This window comes from Xenopus tropicalis, chromosome 4 (assembly GCF_000004195.4).
Source record: "Xenopus tropicalis strain Nigerian chromosome 4, UCB_Xtro_10.0, whole genome shotgun sequence".
In the NCBI taxonomy this organism is placed as follows: Eukaryota; Metazoa; Chordata; class Amphibia; order Anura; family Pipidae; genus Xenopus; species Xenopus tropicalis.
The window spans coordinates 30,303,733-30,330,152 of NC_030680.2; the positions used below are offsets into that span (position 1 = coordinate 30,303,733).

At 38.7% G+C, this 26,420-nt stretch overlaps 1 protein-coding gene across 1 annotated transcript in view; it reads right to left on the reverse strand.

Moving 5' to 3' along the window:
* Positions 1 to 26,420, reverse strand: part of LOC100493606 (mucin-5B-like) — a 104,751-nt gene that overhangs the window by 58,100 nt on the left and 20,231 nt on the right. Inside the window, exons 13-29 of the mRNA XM_031901319.1 lie at positions 26,163 to 26,327; positions 24,335 to 24,429; positions 22,596 to 22,722; positions 21,551 to 21,803; positions 20,262 to 20,314; positions 17,449 to 17,549; positions 16,785 to 16,936; positions 16,287 to 16,425; positions 14,643 to 14,753; positions 12,088 to 12,267; positions 9,785 to 10,021; positions 8,431 to 8,587; positions 8,192 to 8,320; positions 6,432 to 6,516; positions 4,008 to 4,045; positions 3,658 to 3,834; positions 1,492 to 2,361 (exon numbers count right to left, since the gene is read on the reverse strand). Coding sequence (XP_031757179.1) covers positions 1,492 to 2,361; positions 3,658 to 3,834; positions 4,008 to 4,045; positions 6,432 to 6,516; positions 8,192 to 8,320; positions 8,431 to 8,587; positions 9,785 to 10,021; positions 12,088 to 12,267; positions 14,643 to 14,753; positions 16,287 to 16,425; positions 16,785 to 16,936; positions 17,449 to 17,549; positions 20,262 to 20,314; positions 21,551 to 21,803; positions 22,596 to 22,722; positions 24,335 to 24,429; positions 26,163 to 26,327 — 3,069 coding nt within the window. The remainder of the gene's footprint in view (positions 1 to 1,491; positions 2,362 to 3,657; positions 3,835 to 4,007; positions 4,046 to 6,431; positions 6,517 to 8,191; positions 8,321 to 8,430; positions 8,588 to 9,784; positions 10,022 to 12,087; positions 12,268 to 14,642; positions 14,754 to 16,286; positions 16,426 to 16,784; positions 16,937 to 17,448; positions 17,550 to 20,261; positions 20,315 to 21,550; positions 21,804 to 22,595; positions 22,723 to 24,334; positions 24,430 to 26,162; positions 26,328 to 26,420) is intronic.

Sequence of the window (26,420 nt, forward strand, 5' to 3'; positions counted from 1 at the left end):
CAGGAGTTTATGTGAGTTTCTAAAAATAAAAAAATTCGGAGCGAATTTTATACGTTGTCCTGTAGCTATTTTTGTGGACAGTGTGATAAGACCCTATGTGGAATTTCATCTTATATTAGTGAGTTTCTATTACCGTATATACTCGAGTATAAGCCGATCCGAATATAAACCGAGGTACCTAATTTTACCTAAGAAAACTGGTAAAACGTATTGACTCGAGTATAAGCCTAGGGTGGGAAATGCAGTAGCTACTGCTAAGTTCCAATAATCAAAATAAATACCAATAAAATTACATTAAATGAGGCATCAGTGGGGTATATGTTTTTAAACATATATTTCAAAGAAAAACAGTAAACTAACTCTGTAAGCGGAGAAGAGGGTCAACAAAAACAATAGGCACTGGAGGGTCTGGTTACAGGTGGCCTAATTTGCACACAAAGGACAGAGGGTGCTAGTCTGAAGGGACCCATGGCACCCAACTTGAGTATAAGCCGAGGGTGAGTTTTTCAGCACATTTTGGGTGCTTGAGTACATACAGTAATTGTAAAATTAAAGAATACACTTGGAAGCCCCAACTGTGAAACCAACTTTTCTTTTTATTTGGTGATTACAAACTACTCTACACCGGCTGTACTGACTGTCTCCTGTTCCTGCTCTGGGCTCCCCTGTTCCTCCTCGGGACCTAATACTCCCTACCAACAGCTTCTGTCCCTGTCTGTTTCACTGCCAAACAGACTGCCACCCTCCTACTTCTTTCTCTTTTAATCCCTTCATTCATCTAACTTTATTACTAGCTTAAATGTCTGTGCAAAACACATTTTACCTTCTTACAGAATATTGTTGATACCTCTGCATCTTAAGAGCCTCTACACCTTCATCCCTCATGATAGACATGTAGAGGTTGTCACTGCCGAATTGCTTGATAAAGAGACACTTGACGGGGTATAAAAAAAATTGTGGTATAAAGTAGAAACTGGTGATGTGCGAATCTGTCCCATTTCACTTCACCAAAAAATTCGCGAAACGACAGGAAAATTCGCAAAATGCGTGCATCTTTTTTGACACGACCATGCCTATTTTGATGTGACTGCTACCATTTTGACTTGAACGCTCCTATTTTGCCACGACCGCGCCCATTTTGGACCGCAACTTGTTTTTGGAAACAATTCGGGAAACAATTCACCAATGGCGAAATGTGGAAATGTGCTGCAAATCCATGCCTGACTCATCACTAGTAGAAACTATAGTAGAAACTGGCTGCTGGGGTACAGTATGTGCACCGTTACAATAATGTAATATTAAGAATTTGGGGTGACTACTATGAATTCCTGCCAATAATCTAGTTACATTTAATGGGAAAGGATTATTGAGAGGAGTAGGGATGGACCTTGGCAATTTTGCAAATGAAATTGCATTATAGGGCTTATTCACTAACCAAATGGTAGTAAAATTTGCAGTATCAACCCACAAGGCAATGCAAGATCTACTCACTTGTTAATGTTTTTCTTGTAAATAGTTGTGTAACATTTTCTCTTTCTTTTGAGACTAAAGTTGTTGTAGATGGAAACTTGGTCTTTGCACTCAGTTCCTTTACTGTAGTCTTCAAAGGTGTTGTGGCATTGGATGAAATAGCATGCGTAGTGGCACTTTTAGAAGAGACTTTTGGAATTGTTGTAAGTAGAGTAGATTTGCTTCCTGAAGCTGGGGCAGTTGTAAGTAGAGTAGATTTACTTCCTGAAGCTGGGGCAGTTGTAAGTAGGGTAGATTTGCTTCTTAGTCCTGGGACAGTTGTAAGTAGGGTAGATTTGCTTCTTAGTCCTGGGACAGTCGTAAGTAGGGTAGATTTGCTTCTTAGTCCTGGGACAGTTGTAAGTAGGGTAGATTTGCTTCTTAGTCCTGGGACAGTTGTAAGTAGGGTAGATTTGCTTCCTAGTTCTGGGACAGTTGTAAGTAGGGTAGATGTCCTTTCTGTTGCTGGAGCCGTTGTAAGTAGGGTAAATGTCTTTTCTGTTGCTGGGGCAGTTGGTGTGATATTTTGTGTAGTAACAGGTATATGGATAGGCACACTGGTTCTGCTGTAAGTTTTTTGTGTTTTTGGGGATGTACTCTTTCTTTCCAATGAGGAGGTAGTTGCTGATGAAACGCCCTTAGTTGTAATTAATATTCTGGAATAATTAGTAAATGACACAAAGCTTTGTGTTAATGAATACCGATAAGGTGTTGTAATATGGGTGGTTCTCTCACTGGTTCTTGAAATCCCAGGATGCACAGTAGAGGTTTTCATGGGAACCGATGTGGTAGAAGTTGCCTTGCTTGTAAGCAAGACTTGAGAGGTTGGTATCTTTCCTGTAGAAGGAGGACCTGGTTGGAGAAAAGACATGGAAAAAGAAATTGATGGCAATGGTTCTACATTAACTAAAATAGTTTCCAACCTATACACTTGATTTATTAGACATAAGTTATTTTAAGCAGCACACTAAAAAATAAACTAAAAGGCACAGTACAAAAAACAACACTAAGGGGGACATTTCCTAACACTTACTTTTTTTCAAGATGCAAGCATGATTTTTTTACAATTTATTATTATTATTATTATTATTATTACAAATCCGAAAGCAAAAATACACCACCTAAAACCTGTCCAGATCATGTAGAAGTCATGGGCAGATGTCCCTTTTACAATTGGAAGATCTTTCTTGGTGGTTTTAGACGGTTTCAGGGTTTTTTGACATTTGTGTGACAATACAATAAAGTCACGGTTTTTATATTTTTTATTCCAATTCATACTTTTCCAATTCAGATTTTTTTTTATAAATGACTGATATTCATGGAAATGAGTTTCGTTGTGGTTTCAAAAACCTGAAAAATGGTAAATGGGCTTAGTCTGTACCAATGTTGCACAATTAAAAGAAACTTTTGCAGGGGGTTACAGTAAGGCAGTGATCCCCAACCAGTGGCTCGGGGGCAACATGTTGCTCCCCAACCCCTGGGATGTTGCTCTCATTGCCCCCAAACCAGGTAGTTATTTTTGAATTCCTGACTTGGGGGCAAGTTTTGGTTGAATAAAAACAAGATTTACTCCCAAATAAAGCCCCCTGTAAGCTGATAGTGTGCATAGAGGCTGCCTAATAGCCAATTGTAGCCCTTATTTGGCACCTCCATGAACTTTTATGGTGCTTGTGTTGCTTCCCAAGTCTTTTTACATTTCACTGTGGCTCACGAGTAAGAAAGGTTGGGGACCCCTGCAGTAAGGACTTGTCCATGTTTGAACCCTGTCCAGGTATGGGATCCCTTATCTGGAAACCTGTTTCCATAAAAAAACTCTGAATTATGGGAAGGCCATCTCCCATAAAGCCCATTTAAGGCAAATAATTCACATTTTCCTGAAAATAAGATGGTAGGAAAGATCTCTTGTCTGGAAAAGTCCAGGTCTCAAGCATTTTGGCTAACTGATCCAGACTATACAATGAACTGGTTGTGCATTTACCTGCTGAGCCATTGGAGGCTTTTTGGATTTGCCCTTACAAATTGCTCTGATTACCCTAACAAGCCTATCTTTGCTGACTCTGGAGAAAAGGGATATTTATGTATATTTCATACTGCTGCACCTAGATAATCTAAGAAGTGTATTTTGGCACTTTTTCTGGCTTATTGTACCTGGAATACTTGTACGTGCAGGTGTAGATACTGTGGTAATGACACCACAGACGTTGGATGTCAAAATAATGTCTCCATCAGCGCCACAATATCCAATCACACAGCTTTTTCCCTCCAGGATTATAGAGATCTCCTGTAAGAAGCGGTATGTCTTTCCCTCGTGGCAGCAAAGGCACTCTGGGGAGGGGCAGTAGAATAATAAACAGCATGCTTAGTACATTTATTGATACTAAACGTTGTTAAATGTTGCTAAAACTACAGAAGGTGACAACATCTATCTAAGGGTAATTTATGATTCAGAATCACCACGATGGTTGTCATCTTTTATAAAGTAAAATAGTGGAAATTACCTGCAGATCTTTCATTGCAAAGATTTTCTTCCGGAACACTGTTAAAATAAAAATAAATCACAAAAATTAATCTAAGCTGATAAGGACTGTTGATCCACATATAAAAAAGTGAGCTAAATGACAAAATAAAGTCCTCTCCATCTGTAGTTGCTGCTTAATTAACTCAACAATGACTCTTAGGGGCAGATTTACTAATCCACGAATCCGAATCCCGAAAGAGACAAAATCGTATTGGAATGAAAATTTTTGAGACTTTTTCGTCTTTTTTCGTTTTTTCATATTTGTCGCGCCTTTTGCGTCGCAAATTTTGTCGCGACTTTATTGTATTTTGAGTGACTATTTTGTTTGCGATTTTTTCGTATTGAGCGATAGTAAACGGTGGAAAAACCAATCCGATTTTTTCACGCCGGCGAAGAAAAAGTCACAACGGCGACGAAAAAATTGCGGGACATATGAAAAAGTCGCGACAACGACGAAAAAAGTCGCAACAATACTGATCATTACGAAAAAACGCATTTGGACGCCTTCGGACCGTTCGTGGATTAGTAAATCTACCCCTTAGGGGCAGATTCGTCAAAGTACGAGTTCAAATCCCGAAATGGGTAAAATTCAGATTAGATACGATAATTTCTGATGATCGAAAATGTCACGAAAATGCTTACGAAAAAATCGTAATAGTCACGATAATATCGTATTGGTGATTCGAAAGTCATGACATTAAAAATTATCACTCAGAAAAACTCAGTGGATAAAAGAATTCACCATTTGATAATTACGGTCTAAAAATTCTATAGGAATGACTAGAAAGTGGGTATTTCTGTAAAGTGAGCTCTAATCTTCCATTTTGATAAATCTGCCGTTATTAAATATATTAAATACAACCAGCCACACAATCCTCCTAAACACATGATTAAACAATGTAGTTAAAAAGTGGCCAAGGGCTTTAAAGGGCAACGTGTCAAATCCTTAATTTTACAAGTTTTTTCACAACTGGCTTGTTTCTAATTTCAACATGCATTCATTTATATAGAGGTATGTATATATTTTAATTGGTTTTTAATATAATACAAAGCAAAGAGAGTTCATAATTTGAGTCAGTAGTATTTTGACCTCTAAACAATTCCCTCCTTTTATACAAAAAAAAAATAGATCCTATATTCAATTCTTTTTCCTAAACTTTTGCTCTCTCTTCCCTTTATTTTAAAGCAGTGATCCCCAACCAGTGGCTCGCGAGTAACATGTTGCTCCCCAACCCCTTGGATGTTGCTCCCAGTGGCCTCAGAGCAGGTGCTTATTTTTGAATTTCTGGTTAGGAGGCAAGTTTTGGTTTCATAAAAACCCAGTGTAATTGCCAAACAGAGCCTTCTATAGGCTTCCAGTTAACATAGGGGTTATGGTCAATTACAGCTCTCATTGGCACCTCCAGGAAGTTTTTTCATGCTTGCGTTGTTCTCCAAAACTTTCTATTTGACTGTGGCTCACATGGATCCCTAAACATGGAGCATAAAACTAGTTTTTAATGCAACATGTGAATGTTCTCTGGATAAGTCTTCAATCCCTACTCATCAGTGTTTTTAAGCACCACCTTTTGAAGCAATAACAAAAGAATTATATAGGGATTTACCAGTCTGCACACTGTTCAGCGGTTATTGTGGTTTATCCTTCCAGACAGATATATTTCAGGTTGTTCAGATTAATTGGATAAATCTTGAACGCCTCAGTTTTACAATAATAATTGAATTAATGTCAGGGGTTTTGCACATTCAACTTGTTTCAGGTTGCTTAAAAATGGAAGAATAGGCAACAGTTTCTTTTTCATCAGGACAATGATCCCAAACACAAGGCAAAGGTAAAAAAAAGTGAATGTTTTAGATTGACCCAGTCAAAGATTTGCTCTTAATCCAGAATCTGTGGTGACATGTGAGGTGCACAAGTGTCCAGAAAACTTCAACAACCTGGAGCAAACCTTGTCCAAATTCACTCCCAAACAGTGTGCAAAGCTAATATGAACTTACCTAAATCATGGCCAAGTTGATTTTGTTATAAAAGTTTGCTCGACAAAACGTTGACTTTTGGGGATTGACTACAGTTGAACCCCCATTTTACATTTTTCAGGGAACCAGAAAAGAATGCTTTATCATCCAGAAACATGTTAAATCAAGCAAATGCATTTTGAATTATATTTTGGTGGGAAAAAACAATGTAAAATTAGGGAACACTTTCAATTAGGGTATGTAAAATTGAAGTTTACTGTATTTACACAAACAATATATTTTTCAGTTTTTTTTATTTCCAATTTTGACTTTCAGTTTGAAAAAAAAAATACAACAAACACTTTTAGCATAGAATTTGAATTCAGTAAAATAACATATTAGTCATTTTTCATGGAACAAACAAACTGAAATGAGTTCAGCAGATACATACCAAGTTGTACAATTCAAAACTGGGACACAGTGTTTGGTGTTTTCGTCAAAATAAGGATGAGTATTACTACATGTTGGGTAGCATCCTGGTTTAAAGTGAAGAAAATATAAATCCATTTTTATGAATAGGTATAGAAGAGAACATGCATTCATTGTTCAGAGAGCAAGACTGAAATGTATTATCTTTGCGGGTAATTTGTTTTTGGTTTATTATAAGGGAGAAACCCATTTGGATTTTAGAATCTAAAATCCATGCCTGCTGAAAAATTACACCCATTACAATTCCCAAACTGGGAACAAATAATAATTTGCTCTGAGCCTATGATTAAGTGCTGGATTAGCATGAAACGCGTCAGGCTTTGTACATGCTTCCCTCTTTTGGTCACTAGAGGGCTGAGTTTGCATGTTTGAACTTTTGTTTGAATTTTTCTTTATAGTTTTTTGACTTTATCCTATTTTGGCTATTTTGCAATAACTATTCCCAAACTGTCTTGTGGGTTCTTATCCAATTAGCTTAGTTTGTGCAACTCGGGTTTTTCTTTAACGTGACCAAAAAAATATAAAGCTTGGTAGGTTTTAAGCGTTGGGGAACTCTTGCATGGTTTGGGGTTATGACGTTCCTATATGTGCCCCATAGTGTACTAAAATATTTTATATAGATCTTTAAGATGTTAAGTTAGAAGTGCATCTAGAAAGAGACACAGTGCCAATAATTAAGCTAGCCATACATGCACCAGTTTTGTTCAGCAGTTTGGTTGATTTCTGCCATACTGCTCACCCATATGGACCTATCAGATGGCATGGGATCTGACAAAAAATGTAATCTGCAGATACACCATTTTGGAGAATCTATTTTGCAAGGGCAGATCAGAAAGTAAATGGGAGCCATAACCTACTTTACCTCTAGTCCCAATTATTGGAACTATTGTTTTGAACAATGTTGTTTTGAATGACTCTAGAACAATAGGATGGTGACTATAAACGTGTGACCTTAAACATGTATGGCCACTTTACAGAGATGTATCAGTGAGGAGACTGGTTGCACACCGCTGACACCAAACCAGAATATGGCCATCTTAATAACCATAAATAACACATTAATTAGCAGTTTTCTGTTTGCTTTTACTCTGTTGTATTAAAATTGGTAGATACACAATTATAGTAATGTGTGAATTTACATTTTTAATATAATTACTATCATGGGCAAAAATTTTCTCCAGGTTTCGCTCATAGACTCTGTACAATGTATTGTAAAAGTCATGGAGCTTGGAAAAAGTCACTGTGAAAAACCGCCTATTAAATTGAATGCGTTTCTCAAGTTTTTGCTGTTTCGTGATTTTTTCCTGCAAACTGAAGAGGGACAGGTTTGCCCATCAGTAATCATTATGTTTCAATACGTGTTTTTTTTTTTTTTAATTTTATACCGATGTAACTAACTTTATTGATAACTATAACCCATACAGCACACATTCATTCCTTTCAACTGGCAAAAAGATTTAACTATGTTCATCATATGCTTTAGTAAAACCTGCTCAATCTGTATAATTTACATTATGTTACAAGTTGTTTGGCCTAAATATCCAGTTAACCAATCACATGATATTATATCAGATCTGTAGATTAGCTTTTAGCATAAAGATGAATCTGTGCATTTAACTCAAAATACAGTATCTGCTTCCTTCACTGAAGTCCTGGTTTTACACCCCCAATATTAAAGCATTATAGGTTCTTCTGCTGTTATTTAGATTATGTAATACATACCTTCAAGGTGCTGGGTATCATTATCACACTTTCCCATGGGATTTCTGCAAGTTACCAGGCAAGGAGCACCACAAGGCTGATAGTGCCATTCACACCTTCCATCCTTGTTATAGTAATCACAGAATACAGCTGCAATATAATAACATAGAATCATTAATCATCATTACCTTTTGTACATTAATGATGTCTATTAATTAAGATAAAAATTGTTATGGAGAGAAAATGTAGGGTCACCCTACGGCAAATGTCTGGAGTCCTCCATGCAATGCAGATGTTGCTTCTCCTGCAGGCAGAAGCGTAGGCTGCTATAGAGGTGCACAGGCACTCACAATCGCCTCCATTATTACAACTGCAAGAGTCAGTGACACAGGAATCATAATATGGGATCGGATCAACCTGCAAGGAAACATAATGTACATTAAAGGAGAAGGAAAGGCATTTTGGCATTTGACTGCCAATAGATTTGCCACATTAATGCAAGCTAGAATGCTATATTTATTCTGCAGAAAGATTTACCATACCTGAGTAAAGAGCCCTAGAAGCTTTCTCTGTTTGATTAAGATAGCAGCTGCCATTTTAGCTTGGTCTCGGTGACTTCCATGTTGCAGTTCTAGTTACTGGTAGCTCAGATTACACAAAGTTGGGAGGGGGGGCAAATTCTGATTGGATGGGGAGCAGGAGATTTCAATATCGCTCTTATCTGTCCCTTTACATAAGTCCTCACTGATCCCAAAATGTTGAGCTGAATTACATTACATAGCATACATTATTTATGGCACCCTCAAACTGAACATGGCACCAGAGTTCTTACCATAGGATAAAGCTCTAGCTCAACTTAGTGAAATACATTTTTACCTCCAGTTATTGGACTTGTCGTGAACACAGGTCTATATTGCTTATTTCATAGGAACTAGTATATACTTTATATACTTTTCTATAAATGTTGCATAGAATGTGCAGGACAGGAGAATCAGGAGAATATAAATACGTTGGGCATTACTTGCCCCAGACACTTTTTGGGATGGAAGTCATGCCACAACCAAAGTCATTTATTCAACCCTACCCCCCCCCCCCAAAACAAAGCGACATTCAAATTATAAAATGTATATAAAGCTTTAAGGCAGCATACATGGAGGACAGAAGGTACCATGTAGCATTTATGTAAACTAAGCACCTACTTGATCAAATCATGTCTTGGGCTACATCTACATTTTTTAATGCATATTTCTTTCTATATATTTCTATATATATTTTATATTTTACCCAGTATAGGTTTGTGTGTGCTGGGTTTACTTGGAAGAGTTGAACTTGATGGACAAATAAAGTTCAACCAGCACACCCTTACCTCCTCCAGTTATTAGTACTCGGTGCACAGCCCAGAGTGTCGGCACTCCTAGCACAGTCCAGCAAAAAATTGGTTGCTGCTATGCTTTGAATAAACACACAGGAGCTAAGCCCCGCTTGCATCGCACTCGTTGTGTCAATTTTTTGTTGAACTTGATGTACTCTGGTCTTTTTTCAACCCTATGTAACTATGTAACAATAAAAAATGTGTGTAGCTCGGTTCCTATACAAGTTGAAAGGTTGTGTTACCTTTGCATGACAGGGAGCAAAGACTTCACTTTTAATTAAGCTGCAGTGTTTTTGAGCCCAGGGGAACTTAAAGGGGTTTGTCAAACAAGTGTTTTCCCGTATGCCGCTGTTACAACTCGGCGTCACTTTCCAGCTGTCTGCAAACACGTTCTCATTCTCCTCCAAGGACTGCCACGAGGAAGTAAAGTCATTGACTGAGAGGCCATCAAAGTTCCCACAGAGTCCACAAACGCGTCCCTGAGAAGGAAAAAAAGCAACAACGCAAAATGTAAGATATTATTATTGTTGTTGTTAAAATAAAGTGAGGCCCAAGATCTACATTTCTTAAAATCGTTTTGATCATTTGCAAAATGCAGTGGGATTTAAAAAAAAGTCAGAGAAGCAATTAAAAACCTATTTAAAAATACATAGGCATCCATTAACTAAACCGTCATAAAACCGTCTATGTCTTTCCGCAGGTTATTGTAGAATAGATTCTTGCGGCAGAATATTAACGGCGTCAAAGTTTACTAAACAGCTATTCACATGGAAATCACTGCAATCATTTGCGTTAACTACACAGACGTACTAATTTACGTTGGCATTAATTTTAGTGAGTTTCGACAAAATGAGTTTTCAAATATTTCTGCTATAAAATAGTCTTATTTTATAGTGTTTATTTTTACTGACACATTTATGGCCAGACATGCATCTTCAAAACTGATAAACTTTATAAGTAATGGTGAAAATACCATCAACAATATAATAAACACATTTTACCCAATCAAACATGTATTCATAATCCATCCAGTCACAAGCTGTACCCCCATCAATACAATTAGATAAACAAATATAAACCAGTTTCACCAATTGTTTGCATCATATAAATACACAGTTTAATCTAGCCAATTACAACCAAATGAAGAAGAATGATTGGTAAAAAATAGTGTATTATGGGATATTTCCTGTCCCCTTGAGAATTTTCTGGAAAAAAATAGTTTAACACCACTACATGGAGGAGTTCATTTTGTGCAAATATTTGAGCAACAATTTTGTCTTTAGACCATTTTGCTGCATAGTAAACCTGGTGTTAATTAGTACGTTGCCTATTTTCTACCGAATGCGATAACTGCCGATCACATATTTTGCGCCAGAATAATTGCAAAATGATATTTGTCGCCATTTAGTAAACTGGTGTTAACATATTTGGTGTTACATTTGTATATAAATTGTGCAACTAATTTTAACGCACTTTTGTAAACGAACAGAGCTTCCTCTGAGATTTACAGGTCAGTGATCTTTCCCCACTTTGGATTTGCCCCAAGCCTAAGGAAAGGCAAGACCCTGGGTAAAGGTCCCCATCTGCACCCGATATCCCCACCTACGGGTGGGCCATATCGGGGAACGTGTAGTGAAAAAAAAGAATAATTGGCCCTGGGGCCAAACGATCAAATTATATTGGTGGCAACGAGCCGATGCGGCCCCCGATCAGACTGAATTTTCTAACCTGGCCGATCGATATCTGCCCAATTTCAGGCCAGATATCGGTCGGCCAGGCCCCTCGTTTCTGCCCCTACACAAATCGGTCCAAGGGACCGATATCGGCAGCTACAGTCTGTCCGCGTATGAGGACCTTAAGCAGACATGAAGACATAAGGTGGGTGTAGGGCACTTTAAGGACCTACAAATGGCCCAACTAAAAAGTAAAAAAGAAAGGCTTGTAAGCTTATGATTGATTAAGTGTCATTTGGCCAAAAAACCATAAGACTTGCCTGCTCCCCTGAACTGAGGGTCTTGGGCTGGAGCACTTTGGCAAGTTTTCTACAGTGGAGAATGCATTAGTGTAGGTACACAAGCACATAATAATAATTGTAATAATCATAGCTGACTGCGGTTTTACAGGCCTATACTGTTGGCTTTGAAAGTAATGAGATGCTTGTCAGTAGAAATTTTCTATAGTCTAGACTGGATATAATAATGGTATGGATGAGTGCTTTAGTATTTGCTTGAGCAACAAATGGAGTTTTGCTCTATTGTTAATGCCAAAGGGACAGTTATTGACCATTGTATTAATATAACTAGAGAAGCAATGGGGTAAGTTACTGATTACCCCAAGGTAGTGTGCTGAATCAACAGGGTTAATCCTGATGCCACTATAAGACCAGGTTTAAGCATAAAGAGTATAAGTTAGGTTCCGTTTGAAAATGTGTTTATTTATACAGTAGAAGATGGCTAGGGGTCAGTAATCTGGCAGGGAATTTAAGGGTCTAAAATGCATTGATATATTATCTATTTTTTTTATACATGTTCCTGTATTTTCTTACCTGAAATGACTGGGAAAGTTGGACAATAGCTGTGGTTTTCTGGTCCCACATGAAGGTGAGACCATCAGTGGTTTTCAACACAATGAAAAGTCCAATTATATCTATCGTATAGAAATTGCTATTGTTAGATTCTCTTTTAGATTCTTCCGCCCGACCTTCAAAGAGTTCGATTGTTGCATTCTGCATGATTAAACACAGTGATTGAATAACTTTAGTACATAGTCAAGAAATGGCAGCAGTCAAGCTGAAGGAATACTTGGACAAATTTTACATGAAATTCAGTAGTGACTGGCAAATCCGTCCAATTTCGCTTAATTTTCGCCAAAATTTCTCAAAAATGTGCATAATGCATCAAAGTCAATAGACTTTCTGACTTTCTGACTAGGGATGTAGCGAACCTAAAAAAAAAAGTTCGCGAACTTACGCCAAAACCCGCGAATATTCGCGAACAAGTTTGCTTTTTAACTTGTTTATTAATGACCTGGAGGTGGGCATAGAGAGTACTGTTTCTATTTTTGCTGATGACACTAAATTGTGCAAAACTATAAGTTCCATGCAGGATGCTGCCGCTTTGCAGAGCGATTTGACCAAATTGGAAAACTGGGCAGCAAACTGGAAAATGAGGTTCAATGTTGACAAGTGCAAAGTTATGCACTTTGGTAGGAATAATATAAACGCAAACTATCTACTGAATGGTAGTGTGTTGGGGGTATCCTTAATGGAGAAGGATCTAGGGGTTTTTGTAGATCACAAGTTGTCTAATTCCAGGCAGTGTCATTCTGTGGCTACTACAGCAAATAAAGTGCTGTCTTGTATAAAAAAGGGCATTGACTCAAGGGATGAGAACATATTTTTGCCGCTTTATAGGTCCCTGGTAAGGCCTCACCTTGAGTATGCAGTGCAGTTTTGGGCTCCAGTCCTTAAGAAGGATATTAATGAGCTGGAGAGAGTGCAGAGACTGCAACTAAACTGGTAAAGGGGATGGAAGATTTAAGCTATGAGGTGAGACTGTCGAGGTTGGGGTTGTTTTCTCTGGAAAAGAGGCGCTTGCGAGGGGACATGATTACTCTGTACAAGTACATTAGAGGGGATTATAGGCAGTTGGGGGATGTTCTTTTTTCCCATAAAAACAATCAACGCACCAGAGGTCACCCCTATAGATTAGAGGAACAGAGCTTCCATTTGAAGCAGCGTAGGTGGTTTTTCACGGTGAGGGCAGTGAGGTTATGGAATGCCCTTCCTAGTGATGTGGTAATGGCAGACTCTGTTAATGCCTTTAAGAGGGGCCTGGATGAGTTTTTGAACAAGCAGAATATCCAAGGCTATTGTGATACTAATATCTACAGTTAGTATTACTGGTTGTATATATATAGTTTATGTATGTGAGTGTATAGATTGGTTAGTATAGGTTGTGTGCTGGGTTTACTCGGATGGGTTGAACTTGATGGACAATGGTCTTTTTTCAACCCTATGTAACTATGTAACTATGTAACTATGTAACCCCATAGACTTCAATGGGAAGGCGAACTTTAAAACCTAGAAAAGCCATTTCTGGCCAGAAAACTGATTTTAAAGTTGTTTAAAGGGTGCCACGACCTGGACAGTGACATGCAGGAGGGGGATCAAGGGCAAAAACTTCTCTGAAAAATACTTTGTTGGCACAGAGTTGCGCAAAAAACGCAAGCTATTCTAGCGAAAATACGCGGCTTTTTTGCTATGTCGCGCTAAACACCATGAAAACGGGATTTGCGGAAAAACGCCATGTGTGACTTGTGCGGCGTACTGAACAATACTTTTGCGACGATAAAAAACGTGACGGAAAACGCGGCGCAAACCCAAACATACGCGTTCGCGAACACCCGATGTCCACGCGAATATGTTCGCCGGCGAACAGTTCGCTACATCTCTATTTATGACTAACTCATATCATTGGTGTGAACCAGCAGTACAATTTGGGAAGACAATGTTGCATCAGGTTAATTTGGCGCCACATCACCAAGACAATTAATTAGGCTGAAGATAATTTTCTCAAAGAAATAAACAAGACTGGAAAAATAAACTTTCTTTGTTCCGTGTGCTAAACAAATGTATTTTGTGTCATAAAAAAAGTTAATTCACTACTCTTGTACTACCGTTGAGGTATGATATCATGGAAATACTATAAGATCCAGTGATGTAGAGACTTCATTTAAGAATTTTCCCTGCTTAAAACAAAATTTTTTCCCCTCAGAATGTAAGAGAAATTTCCAAAATTTTAAAAAATTCCCAAAGATGCAACGAAAAACATGGATGCAAGTGGCCAAACCAGTGCAAAAATGAATACTCATTACTGCTCTGAGTGTAATATCAATAAAAGGTATTTTCTGTTATTTATGTATTTTTTACTAAATTGTAGTATGTTATAAATGGTCTTACTGGTCTTACTTAAGCAACTTTTCATTTGGGGTTTTTTTTATTATGTGTTTTTTAACACACATTTATTAAGTGCCAACATATTCTGTATTGCTGTACAATAGAAGGCTATATATACACTGACCATACAGACTAAAACTCACCTTTAAGATGATCTTGATGCCAAGAGAACAGATGGATTCAGCCTCTCCGCATACAATATTTTCGGTGATGATTCGGAAGCTCCCTGCATTTTCATTGCCAGGGCAAAAGTCCTTTGGGAAAAGAAAATATTAAATTATAAAAGAGAAAAGCATCTATGCACATATGTATAAGTACTGGTATAAGATCCCTTATCTGGAGACCAGCTATCCTGTTAAATTGGGAGCAGTCTTGTCAAAATGGGCACGGTCACGTCAAAATGGGTGCGGTTTCGCAAATTTTAATGTTGTTTCGTGAATTTTTTGGTGAAGCGAAACGGCACAGATTCACTCATCACTATTGTTTGGTGTTTGTAGTAAGGTAGTACTTAACTAACCAGCTACTTTCCTAGGCCTTTGCTAATGCTTTTTGTTAGCAACTATTTATTATAAAATATGAAGATTCTTGCACATCAAGATGCTGTTTTAGCGTTAGAGAGAGAAAATCATCTACAGGTACGTTATGTTACAATTTACATATACCAAATCTGAGACCAAATGTGCATATCTATAGGATCATGGTTTTTTTAGTCTATGGAGTCAATCTATTCCTGTGTATTGTAGTTTATGTAGAGACAAGGTCCCCAAACTTTTTTACCTGTGAGCAATATTTAAATATAAAAAAGTCGGGGAGCAATGCAAGCATGGAAAAAGTTCCTAGGAGGTGACTAATAAAGGCTGTGATTGGTTATTTGGTAGCCCAGTGTGGACTGGTAGACTACAGGAGGCTCTGTTTGGCAGTACGCTTTCAATTCTGCTGAGAGAACTAGTTATTCATCTTAAGATCCCTTTGTTTGGTGTGGTCATCAAATAAGCAGATATCTTCCTGATATGGCCCTTTTCATTCAGTCCCTACTTGATATATGTGAGTATATAGATTGGTAAGTATAAGTTGTGTGTGCTGGGTTTACTTGGAAGGGTTGAACTTGATGGACTCTGGTCTTTTTTCAACCCTATATAACTATGTAACCCAGACCCAAGGTCATACGGTGCATCTGCCTAAGTGAAAGGAAGTTTGGATGCAGGAGGTAAGTGTGCATCTATATCTATTCATGAATTTATTTGGAGACCCCAGGGGTGTTTTGAGGGTATGTATGTATGTGGCACCCCGAGGAAGCCTGGTGGATGCCACCCCCCTGCACTTAGTTTTTCTGCATTGGGGGGCTGCCTGACTAGTGCTGCTCCTTGGTAATTTGCTAAGTTATATGTGCATGCGCACTCTGGGGGGGGGGAGGGGCGTGCGACCGGGGGCGGCCTTGGGGCGGCCAATTTGGAAATCCAGCCCTGAAGGCTGGGGACTTAGCTTCAATTCCAGCCAGCAAGAGTTTTATATGTTCCTTCTGTGCTTGTGGAAGTTTCCAACAAAATCTGGTTAATTTCCAGAAAATATTTACCATAGTGTGAGATAGGGACTAGATTTTAAGCTTCATTGGGACAGAGAATGTAGAATTTACAACCCTGTAGAATATGTTGGTGTTATATAAAGAATAATACTTCTGCAGGAATATTTGAAGGTGCCCTTTTAATATATAAAGAAACGTAATGCATATATTTCTTTTCAAATAACTGGTTTAGAATATTCCCAAAGTGAGAGTAGAAAGGGTTCACCTGGGCTAAGATATAATCACATTCCCCACTGAAGTCAAATCGGGATCCATCAAAGGTGGAGTAGTGCCCATTCCCGTATACTGTGCAAGTTTGCGGGCAGAGGTTTTCTGTACAATGCCAGGTTCTGTTCTTGCATGTGCTAGTGGGTAAAGAGAAGAACAAACAATAAATTTCATATAATGACACTGTGAATGTTCATTGCATGGCATACAGTCATTTCATTTATGAATCAAGGCTGCTTAGATATGCACCAAAAAGGAATTCAAACCCAAAAAAGAAAAAAGTAATCTGAAAAGTAAACACTGTGATATGTGGCATAAAGAGAACACCCCCCCTAGTGATGACTGAGTGATAAAGCAACTAAGAAAAAGTCTCAAATACCACTGAAATTGAAATTTATTTCAATCCATTTAAACCATAATTAACACCTTACAGATATGGCCTAACACATTTCATGCTTAGATATGAAGCTCTTGTTAATAACCATACGTTTCCTACCATGTGTTGCAGGGTATATCAATGCTCACTCCTGTCTCATAAAATTTTCCTTCATATACACAGGGGCATTGGCTTGGTAAAATACAGTCGCCGTCGTCATTCCAAACTAAACCGCTAGGACAGACACATCCTGACACACATTCCTTGCTGTACTGAAAAGAAAGACAAAATGCCAGGGTTTGATTTAACCTACTGCACCTTTTCAAACACCTTCTGAATAACACACTATAATGTGTATATTCTTTCATTTTAACACTTAAAAATAGAGTAAAAATATAGTATAAAGTATAGTATAAAGCTTGACTAAAGTCTTTAAACCTAACTTAATGCCATGTATCACAATTGCTGAAATCTTCCACCTCAAGGTGGCATATCAGGGAAAGGTTTGCTTGTTTGGTGACTTTGTCAGAAAAGCGTATCTTTCCACCTTTTGATCTGCAATTAAGATCAATGGGACAAGTTCAGGTGGAGAAGCCTTTTTGGTGTACAGGTATATACACAGGTGTACAGGTACATGACAAATATGGCATGGAATAAATACCTGAAGCTATATGTATTTACTGTGTGCCTTTTAAAATACTGCACCTTGGGGTTACATTCATACGCTAGTAGGATTTTTACCACTGATTTCTGAGAAGCAATGAATTTCAAACGTTTGCCTTACACACTGCATGTCCTGTGTCTTACAACTTTTCTGGCACTCTGATCCAACTGCATTTGGGCCGGCAGTCTCACAGTCAAAATAATACATTGGCAGGTCACATGCTGCAAAAGTAAAAACAAAGAGTAAAAAATGAGTCAAATGTTATATTACTGTTAAATGATAGTGATGAGCGAATCTGTCCCGTTTCGCTTTGCAGAAAAATTCGCAAATCTTTCAAAAGATTAGCAAAATGGTGAAAAAAGTTGCACGTCAAAAAAATTGTCACGCGAGACAATTCTTTTGATGCACGACAATACATTTGATGCGCAACAATTCTTTTGATGAGAGACAATTCTTTTGATGAGAGAGACAATTCTTTTAATGAGCGAGACAATTCTTTTGATGAGAGACAATTCGTTGAAAAAAGAATTATCTCGCTCGTCAAAAGAATTGGCACGAGCATCAAAAGAATTGACACTCGTGACAATTCTTTTGCCGTTCGTGTCAATCCTTTGGACGAGCATGATGAATTTGTCGCCCGTTTCGTGCAAAAAAACCTCAATGTCAAAACATGGAAATTCGCCGCGAATCCATTCCTGGCGAATTATTTTGCCCATCACTATTAAATGATGGATGGCTCATAACAATAATAAAATGTGTGTGCCTGTCTACATGTTTGCGTCTGTTTGTTTGTGTAATGACACATAATTCACTCAGAATATTGAAAGTAAGTGTCCTGATTGGTTGATAGGGTTACTGCTATGGAGGCTTTTTTCACTTGAACTGGTAATCGGAGCTGAACCTTATGTTGCTTCAGCTTTCCATCACAAGTTAGGCCTTAATTATGAGGCCCGCTGGCACCAATATTTCTCAGCATGCCAAGAGTTTTCCATTGCATGACTGGTAGTTACCCAGCCCATGGAATAACAAATACAGCATGGCTTTTTTGCTGATGTATAAGGCACCCACTTATATTGATTAATGAGCCTTGGATAGTTTCAAAAATATATAATACAGTGAAAATATATTTATGAAAGTACCTGAGAGAAGGTTGAAGTTTGTATTGAAACCATTTGTGTATTTATGAGAACTCAGCATAAAATACTGTACATGTATATAATATTTTGTAGATATAATGTATATAATACACAAGAGCGACGGATATCCTGTACATAATATCCTTACAATACACGAGAGCCATAAATATCCTATACATAATATCCTTATAAATGGTGCTTAGTGATGTCATCAGTTATAATCAGTGCTTAGTGATGGCATGTGTGTCACATGATTCTAGAAGTCATCTTAGAGTTCCATTACCTAAATTTTACAATAGGGGGTACACTATTCATTATAAAAGTTGCCTACAACTGATGCAACTGTTCTTCATGGCACGTCTCCTTTAGGATGAAGACACACTGGGCAGGGGCGGGCCGAGCCGACCGGGCGCCCTAGGCAACCCAGTCGGCTACCTCGGCCCTGCACCGGTACTTCGCACCCCCCCCCCCCCTTGTGTGTTTTGACGCGCATGCGCAGTTCAAGCACGGGGGTGGGGGGGCGCGGCGCGATTCGAAGCGGCGCGCCGCAAAACTTAACTAGGGGTAGGCAGGAGAGGCTGGTGCCCCCCAATCGTTGCGCCCTAGACAGCTGCCTCTTCTGCCTACCCCTAGATCCGGCCCTGACACTGGGCTACTAGTAGCAGTAGTAGTAGTATTTGTCATGGCTACTAAACTCCAGAAAATCCCCTGCCATAGACAATACTGAGAATTGCCCCTGCTAAAACACACGTAGAGACAATTATCAGTAAATAATCAGCATTGTCTTTTTTAGTAGCCACAACAAGTAGCTGCTACTAGTAGCTCTGTGTGCCTTCACCCTGTTCACCTTTATACTCATGCACATGTCATGTCACAGATGTAAGCTTACTCCCCATATAGACCACCACTTGCCACCAGCAGTGAATACTCTAGGTGAAAATGTTTTTTTTATGTACAGGTATGGGATCCCTTATCCGGACACCTGTTATCCAGAAAGTTCCGAATTACAGAAAGGCCATCTCCCATAGACTCCATTATAAGCAAATCATTTTAATTTTATAAAATGATTTTCTTTTTCACTGTAATAATAAAACAGTACCTTGTACTTAATCCCAACTAAGATATAATTACCCCTTATTGGGGCAGAACAGCCCTATTGGGTTTATTTAATGGTTAAATGATTCCCTTTTCTCTGTAATAATAAAACAGTACCTGTACTTGATCCCAACTAAGATATAATTACCCCTTATTGGGACAGAACAGCCCTATTGGGTTTATTTCATGGTTAAATGATTCCTTTTTCTCTGTAATAATAAAACAGTACCTGTACTTGATCCCAACTAAGATATAATTATCCCTTATTGGGGCAGAACAGCCCTATTGGGTTTATTTAATGGTTAAATGATTCCCTTTTCTCTGTCATAATAAAACAGTACCTGTACTTGATCCCAACTAAGATATAATTACCCCTTATTGGGGGCAGAACAGCCCTATTGGGTTTATTTAATGATTAAATGATTCCCTTTTCTCTGTCATAATAAAACAATACCTGTACTTGATCCCAACTAAGATATAATTACCCCTTATTGGAGGCAAAACAAGCCTATTGGGTTTATTCCATATTTTAATGATTTTTAGCAGACTTAAGTTATGGAGATCCAAATTACGGAAAGATCCCTTATCCGGAAAACCCCAGGTCCTGAGCATTCTGGATAACAGGTCCCATACCTGTATTTAAGTACCAGAGTAATAAAGTTCATAATCATGGAATAAAAAGATTTTTTAGCTTTCACCTACCATCTCCCATACTAAAAGCTTTAGGACAATGGAGTTTCCCTCGTGCACATTTACTGTAAAAAAAAATAATAACAATTGTTATGTGTGAGTGTATCATAGAACAGAAAACATTATTACTTGTGTTGCATCAACTTGTTTCATGTTTGTATATTACAGCAGATTTACTTCAACTGGAGAGAGCCATTTTCAGTGGTGGTGGGTCTGGGGTTTGATTAGGCATTGCTGTTCGACAATAACTAAAGAGTCACAGGCTGGGCAAAGCTGATATAAACAGATTCCTTCTCGAACGAATGGGATGGACCTTGCCATACTCTGCAGATTATTCCACAGCCACATTCCTTCCTCAGGTGGAAACGTTTCCACTATTACATGTACAATCTCTTCACTACACTCTGTTTGTCTGGAGGCTCCCAGTCGTTCCTATTCACTTATATACTTATGTAGTGGTGAACTATAAACCTAAGCTTAAATTTAATGGTTTCTTATAACAAGCCAAACGCTCACCAAATTAGACTGCAGGTCAGGGTGCTTATGTCCCGAACCTCTCGCTTTGTAGGTATTCAGTCTTCATATAAGTGCAGTTAATATACTACGTACAGTTGTGAACGGTTAGATATACACTCACCGCTTGCTCTCAGTGGCCCGGGTGTAATGCCCCAGACCCGCAGCAAGGGAAAACACGACCTCAAATCAGGTGTAGAAACATCACCGGCATGCACTCAACAGACTCCAGGACAGCGGTTGTAAAACTTCAAAAAGGCTTTATTCAAGGATCCAGACCTGACGCGTTTTGTGTGTTGCCACACGTATTCATAGGTACAATATACCTATGAATACAATATACCTATGAATACAATATACCTATGAATACAATATACCTATGAATACAATATACCTATGAATACGTGTGGCAACACACGAAACGTGTCAGGTCTGGATCCTTGAATAAAGCCTTTTTGAAGTTTTACAACCGCTGTCCTGGAGTCCGTTGAGTGCATGCCGGTGATGTTTCTACACCTGATTCATTCTCTTCACTACACCTGCTATATTCGATAACTGTAACTTTACATTGGCTTTTAACCACATTGTTACTGTGGACACTATCTCAAACCCATCCCATAACCTTAGTCCCTTTCAAGAGTTATTCAGCTCTTAATTACTATAGGTACCATACCACACTTCTATACCTGTTATACATCAACTATAGTCATTCCTTTCAAGAGTTACTTGCCCCCACTTCTACAAGACAGTAAGACAAAATCAGATGCTGTTTGTATATAAAACCTTACCACAGGATTTCATCCACTTTAATTGCTTCGTCGGGGGGTACACTACGGCCTTTGTAATTGCAGGGACATTTCTCAGGCATCACGCACTTCTCATTGGGTGTCATAAAGGTTCCTTCTGGGCATGTACAGCCCTCTAATGGAATATGGGGTACTTTGCACAAAGGGTCAGGCTCAGACAAAGAAGCACAACTAATGTTGCAGGGCTTTGGGCTGTAGCTGAACACCATGGTCTCAGGACAAGTCTTTATAGGATCTGTAAGAGATCTACTGCATAATCAGCAAGTTTTAGAATTGAAGTACAAATGATGATGGGTAAGACACAAAATCACCGAAATCTTTTAGCTCTAATACAAATAAAATGCCTGTAGCAAACCATCATAAAGTAACATTCTGCAAAGAATATACAGATGATTAGGATTAGATGCACATATGCAACTTGACAGAAGAACATTTAATATTTCCTCAAATAGGAACTAAACAATATAGGTCTTTATACTGCATAAAACAGCTAATATGTAAACCAGTGCTTTATCTAAATAAACCATTTTCATCAAAATATACTTTTTAGTGATATGTGCCATTGTGTAATCTAAAAAGAAAACTGCCATTTTAGTTACTAAGGGCCGCCCTGTCAGCTGATCTCTGAGGGAGCACACAGCCCATCACTAAATGGTGGCTCAAGGGAATAATGTAAAAGGACAATATTTACTGATATAGATATATATAAATATATTCCAGTTTGGTAAGATTCTGTATTAGGCCACTTTATAAGATATAGACTGTCTGTTGGTTCAAGTATTCATTTAGGTAGTATAGTTTTCCTTTAAAGCTAGAAATGTAACTCATCATGAATGAATTTAAGTCATCATGAATTTAAAATTTTAACCACTCATGTCTAAAGCTACCCTGGCCATGCCCATTGATGAGATGTTACAATTTGCCAAAAGTCTACTTTTTGGTCCGCTCCACCATTTGGAAATATTTAAATATATTTGCTTTTTTGTTTCCCTGTGTATAATATAAAGAGGATTTTCTTTTTAATTACCGCAAACTCGATTTCTCCAATTCTGTAGCTCCACTCCTCTGTGTCCGCAGTCTATGACATACGCAGATAGCCACATGCACAGAGCATTTTCTGCATGGTCGGAGTTGCACACGTCATACATGCAGTGCTAAATGTGAATGAAGGGAATAGCAAACAAGAGAAGAGATTAATGAACTGGCACTTATATTGTAATGTCACCCACTGTGACCTACAGCACCTACATTTGCCCATTTGTGTCTGTTAGTTACCCCTCCCATATAGATTGTAAGCTCTACGGGGCAGGGACCTCCTTCATCTTGTGTTTCTGACTCTTATTGCAACTGTACCTTGTATTTATTTGTATTTATTGTTGTACAGGTATCGGACCCCTTATCCGGAAACCCATTATCCAGAAAGCTCCGAATTACGGAAAGCCTGTCTCCCATAGACTCCATTTTAACCAAATAATTCACAATTTTAAAACTGATTTCCTTTTTCTCTGTAATAATAAAACAGTACCTTGTAATTGTTCCCAACTAAATAATCCTTATTAGATGCAAAACAATCCTATTGGGGTTAATTAATGTTTTATTGATTTTTTAGTAGACTTTAGGTATGGAGATCCAAATTACAGAAAGACCCCTTATCCGGAATACCCTTGGTCCCGAGCATTCTGGATAACGGGTCCCATACCTGTACTTTGTATTTATCCATTATCTTTAACCCCCTGTCTGTATTAATGAATTCTACTGTACAGCGCTCTGTACATAAGTAGCGCTTTATAAATAAAGATATACATACATACATACATACAACTAATGCTCAAAAATAAGAGGTAAGGAGTTAAGACTATATGGGGCATTTACAGTACATTGTGGATGCATATTTCCATGTTTATTTTTGCACAATTCAGTGGGTAAGATGGGTTAGGATGAAGACACACAGAGCTACTTAGTAGCAGCTACTTGTCTTGGCTACTAAACTCCAGAAAATCCCCTGCCATAGACAATACTGAGAATAGCCTCTGCTAAAACACACGTAGAGACAATTACCAGTAAATGATCAGCATTGTCTATTTTAGTAGCTGTGACAAGTAGCCGCTACTAGTAGCTCTGTGTGTCTTCACCCTTAGGCATGAGTTATTAGTGAGTTGTTATTAGTAAACAACGAAGACGTTATTAGGTTACCTAGAGGGAAGTTTAAGGAGTACACATAGTTTTGTTTGTATGAATAATCTGATTTCAGTTACAGCCACTAGATTGGCTAGGTAGGTTAGGTAGATTCCCCTGAGGAAGTTCTAGATCTGGTTCTCCTTTGCGGCACTTGGAGGGGATTTCCGCAGGAGAGGTTATTTAATGCAGTGAACAAGGTACACTGATGCCAGGAAGCCGGAAGTAACTGGGGGGAGAGATTAGGTGAGATAGTAGTAGCAGACATTTGTTGGAGCTAACTGCAGGTGGTGAGAGTTAGTGAACGGGAAGAGAGACATGCAGCTGTCGCTCCAACAAGGAGGAAGAGAGGAACCAGTGTCCCAGTAATACTTGGCACTAGTAGGGTACATAGGGCCTAGTTTCCCTGGAACATAAAGCTAACCCCAAGGAACAGTATTCCTTGTTTTCCCCCAGAATTTCAAGGTAATTGCAGCCACACACCAAGCTGTATCAGTCCCAATAGCACATGATGTGTCAAAATGAAAACTATTGCCTGCAGGGCACAGGACATTTGCCTTTACTACAACAAATCTGTAATTTAGTTATTACCTTAAAATAAGAATGAGGTTCAAGATATGAATGACATGCTGCAAATACTTCACTGGTGTTTGTAAGAAGGCTGCACCAATGTGTGCCAAATTGTTCTGTGGAAAATTAGACAAATTAAACTCAGAATAATATCAAAATATTTACTGTAATGAAAACGCTCAAGCAAAGAAAAGGTTTACTTATAACTGGAACATTACTTTCAGCCAGAAATACATACAAAGTCTCCAAACCAATTCTTCTGGCTTCGGTTAGAATTGTACTGATCCTTGCCAAATAATGCTGTTCCTCAAGCTCTACCTACTTCCTTCTAAAGCCATACTGTTAGTTGAAAATGACCATGTCAACCTACTGCTGGTGGTGTAGCCAGCCAAAAACTTCTGAACCTCAAAAGCAATAACGCTTATATCCTGAATACACCCTAACACTATACTGAATGTGTGTTTTCCCTATTGCTAAGCACAAGCATTTAAAATCAAAATGTAATTGCGTCCAAATTCAGATCAGTCCTTCCTTCCTTTCATTCCGAATTGAGTGCTGCCATGTCTATTGACGCACAGAACAGTACGAACCCCGGAACTACCTTCACCTCCTGACCAGGCAGTGGCCCTAGGGTTCCTACAGCACCTTGTGTAAATAGAATAAACTGGCGACTAAACAATTGGGCACAGACGTCATTCACACATCAAACACTGCAACTGAAGTGAGCAAATACCAAAACTAATGCCAGTCAGGCTGAGAAAACATTTGCAGTTGCATCCATTTTGACTAATCGGGCACAGTTGCACTAGACGCAGCGTGCAAGTGTCAGACGCAGTGCAGTTGCGTTCGATTCAAGGCCCACAATGACACATGAATACTGGGAAAAGTGGTGCATTGTGGGGAAAAAACATGCTGATTGTGTCCAAAATAGCACTTTGCTCACTGCATCTGGTAAAGTGAATGTGCCCTATAGTCTTTCTTTGTTATACACACAGGTTCTAATGAGAGAAAGCTTCACAATGCAGTCTAATAATTACCTTAAATCACAATATATTGTCAAACAATACATCACTAGTCTGCTCATATATATTAAAGTTGAATATAAAGGAAGTTGGGGGACTGGGGTGTGTGGGGCCCACCAGGCTGCTACCTCAGGGTCCCCCCACCCCAGTCGAGAGCTTCTCTGCAGGAAAAGATTAACACCAATCGCAACACAGGCTACCCACCCCCCACTGCATGTGCTTGCACGTCCGCCTCTTTATGGATGCAATCTGATGGAGGGGGGGAGTTCTCAGTTGCCCCCACAGACAGTTTTCAGTGGAGACAGGGAGCAGGACTGGATCAATGGGGCCAAAAAGGGCCACCAGGAGTCCAGTCAATAAGGCCAAAAAGGCCCCCAGGTTTTTTCTCTGTGTGCTGTCAGCCCAGTCCAACCCTGTATTGATATATATGCACACACAATAATAGAAAGGAAGTAGCATGTTACATAAAAGACCATCACACTGAACAATCCCAGAGAGGGAAGGAGCTACTTCACACTCTCTAGTAACCAACCGGAAATGTTTTATTGTATCCCAGTTATATCCACTTCTGAATTATCACTTCACTTTACAAATCCCCTATCCAACATCAATATCAACATTAGAACTTGCTATTTAGCAAAAGTTGCTTTCCTTCAGCCAAGACTTCATTTCCCACAATGCCTTGCAAGCTTCTTTACAGGTCTGGTAATCAGAACATGCAAGGCACTCAGTCTTTGCTAGAGCTGACCTCTAAATGTTCCATCTCATATTACAAAAAGTTCCATAGACATTATGATGGCAGTTATATGTTGTAATGATGGCTATACCTCTGTCAATGCTGTTGGTGCAAGGGTTATCAAAGTTGTCATCGACATCAGAGCATGAAGCCTGTGATTTCCACGAGTTGCTGAAGGATGAAGCTGATGTCTCCAGAACACCACTTAGCGTTTTCATGTCATCAGACTGGGCCCCATTAAAGTTCCCGCAGAGTCCTAAGTAAGTATGTGATTGAAAAGTTCAAGGTTTCACATATACAGCTGCCCTGTCTTTACTTAAACTGATAAGCATAAAGAATGGGGGTAAGA